The following is a 16456-nucleotide window of genomic DNA, read 5'->3' as shown; positions in this document are numbered from 1 at the left end:
CGTCACCCATAGATTTACTATGGGGCTTCCATTGTCGGCTGCCTCTTCTGCATAAGCCTTCACAAAGTAGTCACCGTTGACAGCTTCGCATGGGACTAGATCGGAGCGGCTGCAGAATAGGTATGTATAGCAATTTTTGTTTTCAAGGTTAGATAGATTAGTCTTAGAATGTGGCTGCAAGTAGATTTAGTTGGTTCTTGGCTGAACTTCTACATTATTGGTAGTGAAAATGGATAATCTTGGCTGCCAGTTTTCAGTCACGTAATGAAGTTTATAATTGGAGACCTAGTAGACTATTTTTTCTTGACACAAAGTGTGTCTATAGCCATTTTTTTTTTTTTAAAGTTATGGCTATAGTATGGAAAAGCTCTAGGTGTTCTGTGCTGAGGAGATTTAAGCTGAATTGCTAGTATGGGTTTTTTTGTGTAGTTATACTGATCCGGCTTGGACCAATGTAAGTACACATATACTAGTGGGATCACTGTGGAAGCCGAAAATCACGGTAGTAACTGCGATTGAGAAAAATACAAGTCGTTCTGTGAGTCATGTCCAAGCTGAATGTGAGATCCTCTGTGTTCATTATGCAGAAGGGCAGCTGTACAGTATAGGACTCAGAAAACAGCAGCTATCACTGTAGTACCAATGACTTCTACAGTAATGCTCCACTTCCACAGGGCTCCCATTGGTATGGCACATACAATTTACATTGGTCTAAACTATTGGTCTAAACTATGCAAAAAATCCATACCTGGAACTCTTGTTTAACCACTTGCCAGTTGCTGGCACTCCTTTCCTTATGCATGAGGAGAGGAGAAGAGAGCTGATAACCAGCTTCTTTAAAAGGAACATCTACACTGATAAGCAGGGCACTGCTTATCAGTGTTCTGATTATCAGTGCTGCCAATGTGGGCCCACCAGTACTGCTAATGTGTGCCCACCAGTGCTGCCAATCAGTGCCTCCTCATCAGTGTTGCCTATCAGTGCCGCTTACCAGTGCCCATCAGTGTCGCTTATCAGTGCAGCCTATCAGTGCCCATCAGTGCAGCTTTATCAGCGCACATCAGTGAAGGAGAAAAACGACCTGTTTTCAAAATGTTATAACAAACTTTGAAAAAGTGTACGTTTTTATATCAACATTTTCGGTCTTTATTTGTTTATTTTGCAAAAAAGAAAAAACCCTGTGGTGATTAAATGCCATGAAAAGAAAGCTCAAATTGTGTGAAAAAAATGATACAAATTTTGTTTGGGTACAATGTTGCATGACCGCGCAATTGTCATTCAAAATGCGACAACGCTGAAAGCTGGAAATTGGCCTGGGCAGGAAGGGGGTTAAAGTGCCCAGTAGGCAAGTGGTTAAAGCTCTCTGTTTTGGTGACCATTCTCACTAGAACAAGAAAACAACATTTTGCAGTTGTCACCAGAATGGAGATAGAGGGAAATTCTTTAAATGGGGCACTGGAAGAACAGACAGTTCTGATGAAGTTCCCTTTTGCTTCAGAGAGATTTCTTCTCATTTCCTGTTACTGTACATCTCTAGGACAGAGTATGAAATCTGAAAACAGGTTAGAGATGGTAAAAAAAAAAAAAAAAACAGAGGTTCTGGCCCTTTTCTACTTATTCCAAAAGAAAAAATGTTGTCTATAGATACACTTTAAGGCATTTCTGATTGCTCCAGTCAGAACAAATTATGTCACTTGGGTTTTGCAACACATCTGATATGCATTGTATGTTTGACATGCATGCCAAAGCCAGTGATTTGCTGCCTGAAGTTTGCTTTATAAATCAATAACATTTTACAGCCAGTCACAAATAGTCATTACTTTACCAGCAGTCTCAGTTTTCATTCTATGCATTTGGATGGAACCTGTAATGTATATTCCTGTTCCAAAGTGGTCAACCCACTCGGGCCTCCACTGCTTAAGCGGTTCTGGGAATGTTCAAGCTCAGATGTGATTTCATATTGTTTGCCCTACTCTAACCTTTTGGTCTACATGGACACACCTGTGATAGTTTCCTTGTTTAATGGTAATAAATGTGTTTATGTGAAAAACATGAATTGGCATTCATCAGAAACCTAACTGATATTCTTATAGCTTCCTCTAATGCCCTCTTGTGGTTATAAAGCTACATTACATGGTTTAACAGCTTTCAATTTTAGTTTCTACTTGCTACTTGTTTTTTTCTTCTTTCAATTGTTGCAGGGAGGTGGAAGTTCATTTCCCATTTTGGAGCAAGAAATCAACACTGTTTCTGAAATTCAAACACACTTTCCAACGTTCAAGTCAGTCCCTATATACAATGACGAGGCAGACCCACTGGTTGGATGGTCGACACCACAGTCATGGAGGGGTGATGTCACATATGCTGCCATGGTAGTAAAGGTGATAAGCAAAAAAAAATTCTGTAATTATACTTGCAATGATACCATGAGAGTGGGAATCATTGTAAATAATTATCATTAACATGAAAGTATTTATTGATGTGATTAGAGACACAGGTGGTACAGTAGAGTAGCCTATAAACTACTGCTCTGGAGTAGTGCAGTAGTTTATAGGCATTACACATTTACATTTGACATTTTGGAATTTAGAGTGCCGAGAAGGCCAGGAAGAGAGATTATGCAGAAGATGGAAAGTTTAAGTGAATGTTACTGTGGATATAGGAAATGACTGTGTAAAGTCTTAGCAGTTAGTATGTTATCCTGCTGGTGTTTGACCCTAGATATCACTTGGCAGTGTATACAGCAGCCAGGGGCGTAGCGTGGGTTGTCAGCACCCGGGGCAAGGTAAGTCATTTGCGCCCCCTAACCCAGGGACTTTTAGCACTCCTTTCCACTACAGTATTTCTGACCTACTTGATTCCTACACTGACATTCCTGACCATTACACTGACCTATCTACGCTGACCTACCTACACTGACCTTCCTGACCATTACACTGACCTACACTAACCTACCTGACCATTACACTGACCTACCTGCCCCCTACACTAACCTACCTGACCCCTACACTAACCTACCTACACTGACCCCTACACTAACCTACCTGACCATTACACTGACCTACCTGCCCCCTACACTAACCTACCTGACCCCTACACTAACCTACCTGACACCTACACTGACCTATCTGACCATTACACTATCCTTCCTGCCCCCTAAACTGACATACCTACACTGACCTACCTGACCCCTACACTGACCTACCTACACTGACCTACCTGACCCCCTACACTGACCTACCTGACCCCTACACTGACCTACCTGGCCACTACACTGACACAAACCTACCTGACACCTACATTGACCACTATACTAACCTACCTGACAACTACACTAACCTACTACCTGACCCCTACACTGACCTACCTGACCCCTCACTAACCTACCTGACCCCTACACTAACCTACACTGACATACATGACCCCTACACTGACATTATCTGACCCCTACACTGACCACTACACTAACCTACTACTTGACCCATACACTGACCTACCTGACCCCTACACTAACCTACCTGACCTCTACACTAACCTACACTGACCTACCTGACACCTATATGTACATACCTGACCCATACACTGACCTACCTGACCCATACACTGACCTACCTGACCCATACACTGACCTATCTTACACACCTACTTCCTGCACTACTCATCCCCCATCCTCCACACACAGTACGATGCAGATGGTGGATCCATCATCCTCCTTACCTCTCCACTGCCTCATCGAACATTTGAGTTGTCCCCAGCAGCGGGCGGGCAGTATTTTAGGAGTCCCTCCTATCCAGCCACTCCTTGGTATCACTGCCGTCGGGAGGTCAGCTAGCAGCCACTGCACCTCTCCCATGGCCATAACTGCTCCGAGCACTGACCCTTCCCCTCCGCTGTTTCACAGGCCGCACCAGAGGGACAGACTGGACCATTTGAACCCTGGGGCAGGGGGAGCTGGAATAGAGTGCCGCTGAGAGGAATGCCCTAATGCCTCACCGGAGGTGTAGGGGCCCGGGGGAGGCAACAAGCTGCAGCACAGACCCTTGAGAATAATTTTGCGCCCCCCCCCAAATGTTGCGCCCGGTGCGAGATGACCGGCTGCACCCCCCACGCTATGCCACTGACAGCAGCCACCAGCAAATTACTCTCAGCTTCTTCTGGGCTTGAGCAAGTGGAACTTTATTCAGAAAATTAGCTCCTGCTAGATCACTTTAGGTTGACCCCTTCCGCAGGTATAGCTACAGTGCCTTGAAAAAGAATTCATACCCTTTGAATATTTCCACGTTTTGTCATGTTACAACCAAAAACGTAAATGTATTTTATTGGGATTTTATGTGATAGACCAACACAAAGTGGCACATAATTGTGAAGTGGAAAGAAAATGATAAATGGTTTTCAATACTTTTTACAAATAAATATCTTAAAAGTGTAGTGTGTATTTGTATTCAGCCCCCATTAATCTGATACCCTTAACTAAAATCTAGTAGAACCAATTGCGTTCAGAAGTCACCTAAATAGTAAATAGAGTCCACATGTGTGTAATTTATTCTCAGTATAAATACAGCTGTTCTGTGAAGCCCTCAGAGGTTTATTAGAGAACCTTGGTGAACAAACCGCATCATGAAGGCGAAGGAACACACCAGACAGGTCAGGGATAAAGTTGTGGAGAAATTTAAAGCAGAGTTAGGTAATAAAATAATATCCCAAGCTTTGAACATCTCACGGAGCATTGTTCAATCCATCATCCAAAAATGATAAGAGTATGGCAACTGCAAACCTACCAAGATGTGATTATCCACTGAAATTGACAGGCCGGGCAAGAACATTAATCAGAGAAGCAGCCAAGAGGCCCATTTGCAGGTTGTGAGAAGCCATATTGGGGACTCCGCAAACATGTGGAAGATGGTGCTCTCTGGTCAGATCAGACCGAAATCTAACTTTTTGACCTAAAAGCAAAACACTATGTGTGGCGGAAAACTAACTCTGCACATCACCCTATGCACACCATCTCCACTGTAAACATGGTGGTGGCAGCATCATGTTGTGGGGATGCTTTTCTTTAGCAGGGACAGGGAAGCTAGTCAGAGCTGATGGGAAGATGGATGGAGCCAAATACAGGACAATCTTAGAAGAAAACCTGTTAGAGTCTGCAAAAACTTGAGACTGAGGTGGAGGTTCACTTTCCAGCAGGACAACGACCCTAAACATACAGCCAGAGCTACAATGGAAGGGTTTAGATCAAATCATATTCATGTGTTAGAATGGCCCATTCAAAGTCCAGACCTAAATTCAATTGAGAATCCGTGGCAAGACATGTATCTGTTCACAGACACTCTCCGTCCAATCTGGCAGAGCTTGAGCTATTTTGCAAAGAGGAGTCTGCAAACATTTCACTCTCCTAGATGTGCAAAGCTGGTAGAGAGATACCCAAAAAGACTTGCAGCTGTAATTTGCAGGGGAAGGTGGTTCTACAAAGTATTGACTTTGAGTATGGGCTAAATACAAATTCATGACACACTTGTCACATATTTATTTGTAAAAAAATTTGAAAACCATTTAGCATTTTCTTTCCACTTCACAATTATGTGCCGCTTTGTGTTTGTTTATCACATAAAATCCCAATAAAATACAGTTGCGCTTTTGGTTGTAACATGACAAAATGTGAGAAAATTAAAGGGGGTATGAATACTTTTTTAAAAGCACTGTATGTAAAATATTAAAAATAAGTGATTATACTGTTTAGATTTACTGCTGCTCAGGGGCTCTGGACTTCATCAAAATGGCAGCAAGAAGTAACAGAAACAATGCTGAAGGCAGTTTACAGCACACACTAATGTTTGTAGCATAAATAGTATACTAATGTGGAATATATGTTTCTTGCTATTGTTTAATAAGTTGCTTTGGGTAAAGGTCTGCCTGAAGTTTATAACCTTGCTCTGACCCTTAGTAAGGTACATTAGAATTTTCCTGTTTTACCCTGTGTGTGTGCTTTGACCCCTTGTGTTCAGTATTCTGCTAATTGTATTCTTAGTCACCCAGAGTCTCTTCAGATCCCATAGTTTGTTGCCATCCATGGTACTATGCTGGTTGCCCTATGTCTCGCATTTGTGTACTTGTCTTGTTGTGCACTTGTCTTGTTCCTACATTGGTTTACTTTTATACTTCTCTAAATCTTTAAGGTTTCTTGGCTGTCTCTTGGCAACTAGAAGTTTTAGCTCCCGCCATAAATTTTCTATAGGATTAAGGTCTGCAGATTGGCTAGGCCACTCCATAACCTTAACCACTTTAGGACTGCTCACTGTGCTGCTACTGCGGCACAGTGGCAGTCCTGGGTCCAGCGACGTAGACCTACGTTGCTGGACTCCTAGCTGTCTCGGCGGTGCGTGCATGCCGCCAGAGGCTCGCTCCTGCTGTGTTTAGACATTGTCAGGGAAAGTGTGAGAAGATCTCCCTGCTTGTGTAAACAAAGCAGGCGGATCTTCTCTGTGACAGACAGGGAGAGATCACAGGATTCAGCATAGCTGAACCTGCTATCTTTGTCTCGGTCACAGAACCCTCTCCCCCCACACACGTCAGTAAGCATGAGGCATACATTTAACCCCTTGATCACCAACAGTGTTAACCCCTTCCCTGCCAGTGTCATTTTTACAGTAACAGTGCATATTTTTAGCACTGATTACTGTAGTAATGTCACTGGTCCCCCCAAAAGTGTCAAAAATGTCAGGGGTTCGATCTGTCTGCCGCAAAGCCACAGTACCGCAAAAATATCGCAGATCGCCGCCAATACTAGTAAGAAAAAAAAAACAATAAAAATGACAAATCTTTGCCGTAGTTAGTAAACGCGATAACTTTTGCGCAAACCAATCAAAATGTGCTTATTGGGATTTTTTTTTTTTACCAAAAATATGTAGCAGAAAACAAATTGTCCTAAAATGTTAATTTTTTTTTGGGAATGTTATATATCAGAATGTGAAAAATATTTTTTTTTTTTCAAAATTGTCGCTCCTTTTTTCAAAAATTAAAAATCGCACAGGTGATCAAATACCACCAAAAAAAGCTCTATTTATGGGGAAAAAAAGGACATACATTTAATTTGGGTACAGCTTCGCACAACCGCGTGATTGTCCGTTAAAGTAACGCAGTGCCGAATCGCAAAATATGGCCTGGTCAGGAAGGGGGGTAAAATCTTCCGGTCTTAGTGTGGATAAAAATATGCTCATTGAGAATTTTTTTGTCAAAGACATGTAGCTAAATACATGTTGGCCTAAATATATGACAAAAATTGAATATATTGGATATTTAACAGTCAAAGTAGAAAATGTCAATTTTTTGCAAAATTTTTGCCCTTTTTTATTAATATCGCAAAAAAATAAAAAGCGAAGAGGTGATCAAATACCACCAAAAGAAGGCTCTGTTTGTGGGGAAAAAAAGGACGTAAATTTAGTTTTGGTACAGCATTGCATGACCGTGCAATTGTCAGTTAAAGTCGTGCAGTGCCAAGTTGAAAAAAGTGGCCTGGTCATTGAGCAGCCAAATCTTCCGGGGCTAAAGTGGTTAAAGTGCTTCTTCTTGAGCCACTCCTTTGTTGCCTTGGCGGTATGCTTTGGGTCATTGTCATACTGGAATACCCATCCACAGCCCATCATCAGTGTTCTGGTTGAGGGAAGCAGGTTCTCATCCAAAATTTTACAATACATGGCCCCATCCATTGGCCCCTCAATGCGTCAAAGTCAGTCTTTACCTTTAACAGAGAAGCAGCCCCAAAGCATAATGTTTCCACCTCCATGCTAGACTGTAGGGATGGTGTTCTTAGGGTCATGGTCAGCATTTTTCTTCCTCCAAACACGATGAGTCCCCCTCCTCAAGAAGGCACATGTACAGTCATGCCAATAAACATCTAAATGATTCAGAGAAGGATTGGGAGAAAATGCTGTGGTCAGATGAGACCAAAATTTAGCTTTTTGGTATTAACTCGACTCGCCGTGTTTGAAGCAAGAAAAATGCTCACTATGAACACTATCCCTAAAGTCAAGCATGCAGGTGGTAATGTGATGCTTTGGGGCTGTTTCTCTGCTAAAGGTACAGGCCGACTTTTCCGCATTGAGGGGCCAATTGATGGGGCTGGTCATGTATTGTAAAATCGTGGATGAGAACTTGCTTCCCTCAGCCAGAACACTGAAGATGGGTCGTGGATGGGTCTTCCAGTATGACAATGACCCAAAACATACCGCCAAGGCAACGAAGAAGTGGCTCAAGAAGAAGCCCTTTAGGGTTATGAAGTGGCCTAGCCAATCTCAAGACCTTAATTGTTATATTCTCTGCATTGTGAGAGACACAAGACTCCGGTCTGGAACAACGGATGTTTATTCAGTACTCACTGTACACTCCAACATGCAACTCAGGACAGGTCTATATGGGGTGCTTCTATTATATGTGCTCTAAGATGGCTACTCTACCCCTGGACCCTTGTCATCACTCCTCAGTGGAGCCAGCTTTTAAATGACAGTACATGTGGAACCCTTCAAGTATAACATTAATCCTATAGAAAATTTATGGAGGGAGCTTGCCAACAGACAGCCAAGAAACCTTAAGGATTTAGAGAAGATCTGTAAAAGAGTGGATCAAAATCCCTCCTAAGATGTGTACAAACCTGGTCACCAACTAAAAGAAACAAATTACCTCTCTGCTTGCCAGCAAGGGTTTCTCCACCAAGTACGAAGTCATATTTTGCTTGGGGATTAAATACTTATTTTACTTACTAAACTGAAACGTAACCACCTACCGACCACCAGCAGTACATATACTGTGGCAAGTCGGCTCTATTGCGCAAAACGACGTACCTGTGAGTCGTTTCGTGCAATAGCCAGTGGGGGGGGGGGCGCACGTGCATGCAGATTTGCCAGAGGGGGAGCCAATCAGTGGGTCCAGGGGTCGCGATGTCCGCCGGCCACCCGCGATTGCTCCCCAGAGAGACAGAAAGAATAAAAGACGCAGTGGTGATCAAATACCACCAAAAGCAAGCTCTATTTGTGGGAAAAAAATTACATTAATTTTTTTTTTTGTAAAACGTTGCACGTCTGCACAATTGTCAGGTAAAATAGCGCAGTGCCGTATCGCAAAAAATGGCCTGGTCATTAAGGGGTAAAACCTTTCCGATCCAGAGGGGGTTAATTTATAGCATTTGTGTTTTTTCTAGATTTTTTTTGTTGATATTCTGTCTCTATCATTTAAAATACACCTATGATAAAAATTATAGACCCTTTATTTCTTTGTAATTGGGCAAACTTACAAAATCTGCAGGGTATCAACTAATAATTTTCCCCACTGTATTTCAATGTTTTTAACAAAAGTAGCATCATTAATTGCGTATTAATATTATTATACATGATTTATATAGCCCCAACAGTTTGCACAGCGCTTTGCAACATGAAGGCAGACAGTACAGTTACAATGCAATTCAATACAAGAGGAATCAGTGGGCCCTGCTTGTTAGAGCTTACAATCTAGTAGTATGATTGCAGAGTATAGACGGTTATTCTTATTTGCAAAATGCAAAAAACCTAATTAGTAAAGAAAAACAAAATTTAGATTTTAAATGCTAATCCCTTCATAAGAATAGCAGGGTTAACACTGTGTGCCCTGTAATATATCATTGTCTGGTGATAGGATAGAAAACCGAGATCTAATAGCAGTATCTATATCTGAACCATACCTGGTACACAGTTTAGACACCAGTAGTGCTAGTACAGGTTTTCTCAACCAGGGTTCCTCCTGAAGTTGCTAGGGGTTCCTTGAGCAATGGGCAATTTCTGCCTCTCAGATAAGTTCCCAATGACACCATTGTTCCTTTTAGCTATCTGTAAGGGGGGAATTCTTCCCAATGATGACAAGAGTATGGAGCATTCTTCCCAATAATGACAAGAGTAAGGAGCATTCTTCCCAATAATGACAAGAGTAAGGAGCATTCTTCCCAACTGTCACACTAATGTGTCATGAGTTGTAGATATTTTATTTTTAGCAGGGGTTCCCCTGAGAGCAGAAATTTATTTTAAGGGTTCCTCTGTGTTGAGAAATGTTGGACTAGTAGAACAGTTGTCACTAGAGCTTGCCTTTTTCCACCCAGAAAATGCGGGAACAAGTTGCACCATAGTCATTTTTTCATGTGTTTCAGTGTTTGATATGTCATAAAAATAAAAGATAACAGGGGAGCGGTCATGATTTAAAATACATATCCTTGCTCTTTTTACCCTTATGCTGCGTAGAGTAAAAGGTTAGCTCATTATGAGGTTAATTTACTAAAGGCAAACAGACTGTGGACTTTGGTCCAAATCTAATTTGAGTGTATTATTTCACAAAAAAAAAAAAAAAAAAAAACCATATTGTACAGACTATTCTGACAGTATAAATAGCTTTTATAGGCCATTTCCTGAGAGATGGGGACCAGGGATGTTATAGTGCAGCTGCTCCAGAGCTTAGTATATGAGGCAAAGCTCCACTATGCAAAGAACGCCCAATCACATGCAAGGAAAATACAGTTTTTTTGCTTGGACATGATTAGATGATGGAAGTCAGTAGAGCTTCCACTCATTTACTAAGCTCTGGAGCGCACAGTCTTTTTGCCTTTTGTAAATCCACCCCTATGTTAACTGACTATATACCAACTAGGTTTATAGCAAATCCATTTAAGCAGACACTAATGTCGGGTGCATGCACAGGTCACTTTTGCGTGCATGTACTAAGTACCAAAACACGTGTGTTTTTTGTTTGGTATTGTTGATGTATCTGTATTTATATAATTAGGTATAAACTACAGGCTGAGCTTTATCTTCTTAGGAAGACAACCACTGGCAAAGTATTGCTAAGATCCTTTCCATCATCTGCTTAGCTAATGAGTAAGCTTAACAAAGGCCAATTTTAGTACTTTGTGGTTCCTTGGCATCCGTTTTATCAGTTCATATTATGCAACAAAACACTTTTTTTTTTTTATATCATGAAAAGTGTAAATTAGTATGATGTAGTACGATGATATGCATTTAAGTTTAGCATTATTTTAATACTGCTATACACTGGTAAGAGTGTCAAAATTGTATTTATTTTTTGCCTGTGTCTGGTTGAATTACTTATTTTACTTTCACAACTGTGATTTCTATGTTTTAGGTAATAGATGAACACTTAGACTACATGCTGTCAAATAAAAGTCGAATAATGAACTACAGTTTGCTAAGTAATGATAATGCCTTCATGAACTATTACCCTCACTACTTTACTCAGAGGACACTGACAGCAAGATTTCAGATGAACAACACTAAGCCCCCACATGTCCAGATGGTGAGAAAACCAGTGCTAACTGTAATGGGCTTGCTGGCATTATTAGGTACGTGTTTGTGCTTCATCTTTTCTCATACAACAAAATATGGCAAATTACAAAGCTTAAATAAAATGTCACATTTAAAATTCAAAAGTAAGAAAAAGTATATGTTGTATTAGACAACAGTTTCACGGTCAGTTGGTTTGTCTGAAAAACCAAAAAATTATGTATATAAGTTATACCCTCCGTGGCAGAAGCACTCGCACAGTAGGTATCAATGGAACACGTGATTAGAACACACCGTCCATTGACACTTCCACAAGTTCAATAACTGAAAGTCAGTTTTCTCTGTATGGACATTAAAATGGTATTAAACTCAAAAGCAGCTTACCAAGTATTATATGTAATGACTGTATTAGTTTTCTTTTTAGGCTTACTTCCTTCTATTTTTATCTGGTGATCCAGCAAGCCTGTTGTTCTTCAAAAGCACAAACCTTTAGCAGAATATACCAGTTTACATGGATGGTACAGACCATTTAACATTGGCAGGGGTGCTTAAATGATCAGCTTTTAAATATTTATTATATTCCAAAAGGATACAAACTGTTTGCTGTAACTGATTATAAACTTTGGCTTCAATTTGGTAGTGTATCTAAATCTGCTTATACATTTAACACTACCCTCCACCCCAGACTGACAATGCTACAGTCTGCTGTGTCTCCTGTGCTCATTCCTCCAGAGTTGTGTCTCACTAGTACAGGAGGTGTGTTACTGGCCAGATCACCAGGTGAAAACAGAGAAGGAAAAAGCCAAGGAAAAGAAAATGATGCAGCCACCACATCTAAGACTTCATGTACACTACAAAGCCTAAACTTGAGTTTAGAAGCTTTTGGTGATTTTTTTTGCCAAATTCCTAAACTCAACTCCATAAAAGCCTATGTGTCCATGTACACATAGTTTTTTTTTTTTCTCAGAGTTTAGGAGCTGCTGTGGTTAGGGGAGCTTCAACCTTCCTCAAGCTCCCTCTCCTGAACATGGAAGAATCGCGTTCAGGATTGGAATGTTTTGTCTGACGGCTGCTGGAAAACGCAAAACTGCGACAGGATTTTACTTTAATTTTTCTATTTTCTGCCTTTTCTAGCGGCCAAAGTAGGCTGTGTGTACATGAATCCTAAGTCTTTTTCCTCCGTATGGACAATAAAGTGGTATTAAACTCAAAAGTAAACATTTATTTTGTTGCAGAGAGAGAGAGACCCATGGAACTAAAATACATATTAATAACCCCCTCTCCATTCACAAAAATAAATGTAAATTAAAACCCTCATGGAGTCCCATTGACTGCAAGGTATTTTAATCATAATCCATTTCGCCTCTCTCTATTTTTTTAGTACTAATTCTCAGTTACCCCCTCTTCTTAAAGTCTAAAACGCAAGGCAAAACTTTATCTTTTACGTTTTCTATAGAGTAGAGAGGGATTAGATCCCCTGTCAGTTTTTATTGCTGTCTGTGCCCCTGTTAGGGAGATTCAGTCCCTCTCTCTTTGTCCTATGATGATCCATGATTTCGATGTTATCATCGAAAGCAAAAGTAAAAGAAAATCCCAAATTTTGGGCTGACATCAGAACAGTAATAGGGAATCTAGAGAAATCTTCCAATGGGGACACTTGTTCTGGTAACCCTGGTGACATACCGGGATTCCCTCAATTTGGAGGGATCTTCTCTCACTTCCTGTTTTGGCTATGGTACAGAATGTAAAGGAATATCTCCCCAACCCAATGGGACACAGATGCCCAAAAAAAACTGACGGGGTTATAACCCTCCCTTACTCTATCCAAAATGAAAAAAAAGTTTTGCCTTTAGTTACACTAAATGTGAACAAAATTGAAAGACATAGATCTTAGTTGTGAAACTGTGTGTCCTTTTTTTCCCACAAAATTCCTAGCTAATGTTGGGTCTACAAGTTTTTCTTAATGGAATAATGGGGAGCTATTTATCTGTTTCTGCTCTGTGGCTATTGGAAAGACAACAAATATTATGTTGAGGGTTAATACACTATATTACCAAAAGTATTGGGATGCCTGCCTTTAAACGCACATGAATTTTAATGGCATCCCAATCTTAGTCCGTAGGGTTCAATATTGAGTGGGCCTACTCTTTGCAGCTATAACAGCTTTAACTCTTCTGGTAAGGCTATCCACAAGGTTTAGGAGTGTGTCTATGGGAATGTTTGACCATTCTTTCAGGAGAGCATTTGTGAGTTCAGCCACTGATGTTGAACGAGAAAGCCTGGTGTTATATTGGATTAAGGTCAGGACTCTGTGCAGGCCAGTCAATTTCTTCCACCCCAAATTTGCTCATCCATGTCTTTATGGACCTTGCTTTGTGCACTGGTCCAAATCATTCGGTGGAGGGGGGATTATGGTGTGGGGTTGTCAATCAGGGTTTGGGCTTGGCCCCTTTGTTTCAGTGAAGGAAACTCTTAATGCATCAGCATACCAAGACATCTTGGACAGTTTCATACTCCCAACTTTTGCTGATACTGTGTGTGTATGTTAATAATAATAATAATAATAATAATAATAATAATAGTTACATAGCTAGTTAGGTTTAAAAAAGACACAAGTCCATCTAATTCAACCAATAAAAAGAAAAAACAACCATACAATCCCATATACATAATTTTACCCACAGTTGATCCAGAGGAAGGCGAAAAACCTTTATATACAGTATATATATATATATCATTTTTTTTTTTTGCAGGTGAAGTACATATTTCCACACAAATCAACATGGATGATAATAAGTCCATCAATGATAGTATCATTGGAGTCATAGCAAGCACACATGATCCTGAAAAAGACATTCAATCTGACAGTTGGCAATCAACCATACTACTCTATGCATCTGATGATAACAAAACATCTACAGATATAAAATGTTTAACATTAAATTTCACAAATTTCCCCAAATCAAAAGGTAATTTTTTTCATCTTTTTTAATTAAGCTCTTTTAATGTCCTGTTTTAATTTGTTGCACAATGTTCCCTATTAAAAAAAAGTTTAACACATTTTTTTTTACAAATCATTTAGCTGCAGTCTTTTCAGGACTCAGTAGGAAAATGGAAAATTGATATCAAATACTTACCGTAATTTTCCTTTCCTGATGGACTCCATGGCAGCATACGTATCGGGTTTTTTTCTGCCTCCAAACCTACCCTATAGGACCTCCACTCCCATAAATCTTTGCACCTGTTCAGCACACGTGTTCTGTAACTATCCTCCATAGAAACTGGGAGGGAGCTCCTGCTGCCATGGAGTCCATCAGGAAAGGAAAATTACGGTAAGTATTTGATATCAATTTTCCATTTTCCTGACAGACTCCATGGCAGCATATGTATCTGGAAATAAACACAAACAGGGTGGGCAGGTGCTGAACAAAAGTTTAATTAACTCTGTCAACCGACAGGATTTGTAAACCAAAATTAACAGAAGAAAGAGCCGCCGGCTCAACACAATAGTGAGACAAAAAGGTATTTATAGAGGAACAGGATGCTGCTCTACAATTTACTTCAGGTGTAACATGTCTGGAAACTGCCCAGGAAGTGGAAACACTCTGAGTTGAGTGAACCGTAACTGCCACTGGAGGAGTCAAGCCCTTAGTCCTGTAAGCCCATTGGATAGCTTGGATGATCCAAGAAGAAATAGACGTTGAAGAAGCCTGAAGACCCTTGTTCTTTCCACTGAAGGTGACAAACAAATGTTCTGACTGCCGGAAGGGAACCGTAGCTTCCAGATACTGCTTGAGGCAACTTCCAACATCCAGCGGATGGACAGAAGAGCCCTCTTCTTGCCTAAAGGTAGGCAAGACTATCTCCACATTCTCGTGAAAGACAGAGGTAACCTTTGGTCTTGCTTCCAACATAGGGATTAAGACTACCCTGTCTGGAAAAAAGGTTAGGAAGGGCTCCTGCGCCCCTATGGCTCTGATTTCAGAGACTCTCTTCGCGGATGTAATGGCTACCAAGAAAACGGTCACCAATGTCAATTCCCTGATGGTAAGAGGTTCATCTGCATCATGGATACGCTGTGACAAAAAATCCAGAACTAAAGGGAGATCCCACTTGGGGAATCTTGGCTTCTTCTGGGGCCTGAGTCTTACTGCCCTCTTGAAAAATTGCCAGACCAGAGTATGGCTAGCCCAAGAGATGCCAGTAAAAGCTGAAATAGCCGAAACCTGGACTCTAAGAGAACTCACCGAGAGTGGAAGATCTAGACCAGACTGCAGAAAGCTCAACACATCCTGGATCTTGATGGATGAATGAGGGTTGGACCTGGCGGCCAGATGTGAGGAGAATCTCGATCAGATCCTTTCATACATCCTGTTGGTTAAACTCCGTCTAGCACTCAGAAGTGTAGAAATAGCCTCTTCAGGGCACCCTAAGGCCTGTAACCTTCCCCTCTCAATAGCCAAGCCTTCAGGTGCAGCCGGGCTGGACAAGGATGCAGTATGGCGCCTTGTGATAGCAGATCTTGCCTGAGGGGCAGTGGGATCGGATCCTGAACACTCAGGAGTGTTAGAAGAGAGAACCAAGGCCCGTTGGGTCAGAACGGTATAACCGCCACTACTTCCACTGCTTCTGACCTGAGTCTCCGGAGGAACTGTAGGATTATTGGAACTGGAGGTAAGGCATATGCCCTGTGGAACCTCCACCGATCCGTGAGGGCATCTACCCCGAGAGCTTGGGGATGCCTGAACCTCGCATAGTAGTTCTGCAACTTGCGATTGTGAGGGCAGGCAAAGAGGTCGACCTCTGGGGAGAAACCCAGAATCAGGATCCACTCTAAGACATCTTCGTGGAGAGACCACTCGTTGTTGTCCAACTGCACACTAGATAGAAAATCGGCTTGGACTTTTTGGACGCCCGGAACATACACTGCCGACAGGTCAGACAAGTTCTTCTGTGCCCAGGCCATAATCGGTTCCACCTCTCGCATCAAGGACCAACTGCGTGTCCCACTTTGCTTCCCTATATATGCGACTACTGGGGTGTTGTCCAGTCTGAGAATCACTGGAAGCCCATTCGTCAAGTGAAGGAATGCTTGCAGAGCTCGAAGAGCTGCCCCGAAATTCCAGAATGTTGGAAACTATTCC

The 16456-nt window shown here is 41.4% G+C and overlaps 1 protein-coding gene across 1 annotated transcript in view; it reads left to right on the top strand.

The window, feature by feature from the left end:
- Positions 1–16456, top strand: part of IDUA (alpha-L-iduronidase) — a 287436-nt gene that overhangs the window by 250323 nt on the left and 20657 nt on the right. The window contains exons 7-9 of the mRNA XM_082268628.1: positions 2202–2381; positions 11155–11371; positions 14066–14281. Of these exons, the coding sequence (XP_082124754.1) occupies positions 2202–2381; positions 11155–11371; positions 14066–14281 (613 nt within the window). The remainder of the gene's footprint in view (positions 1–2201; positions 2382–11154; positions 11372–14065; positions 14282–16456) is intronic.

Source organism: Pelophylax lessonae, assembly GCF_965119305.1.
Source record: "Pelophylax lessonae genome assembly, chromosome: 1".
NCBI lineage: Eukaryota > Metazoa > Chordata > Amphibia > Anura > Ranidae > Pelophylax > Pelophylax lessonae.
Note: the sequence above shows the minus strand (reverse complement) of the source record. Positions and strands in the feature narration are given on the sequence as shown.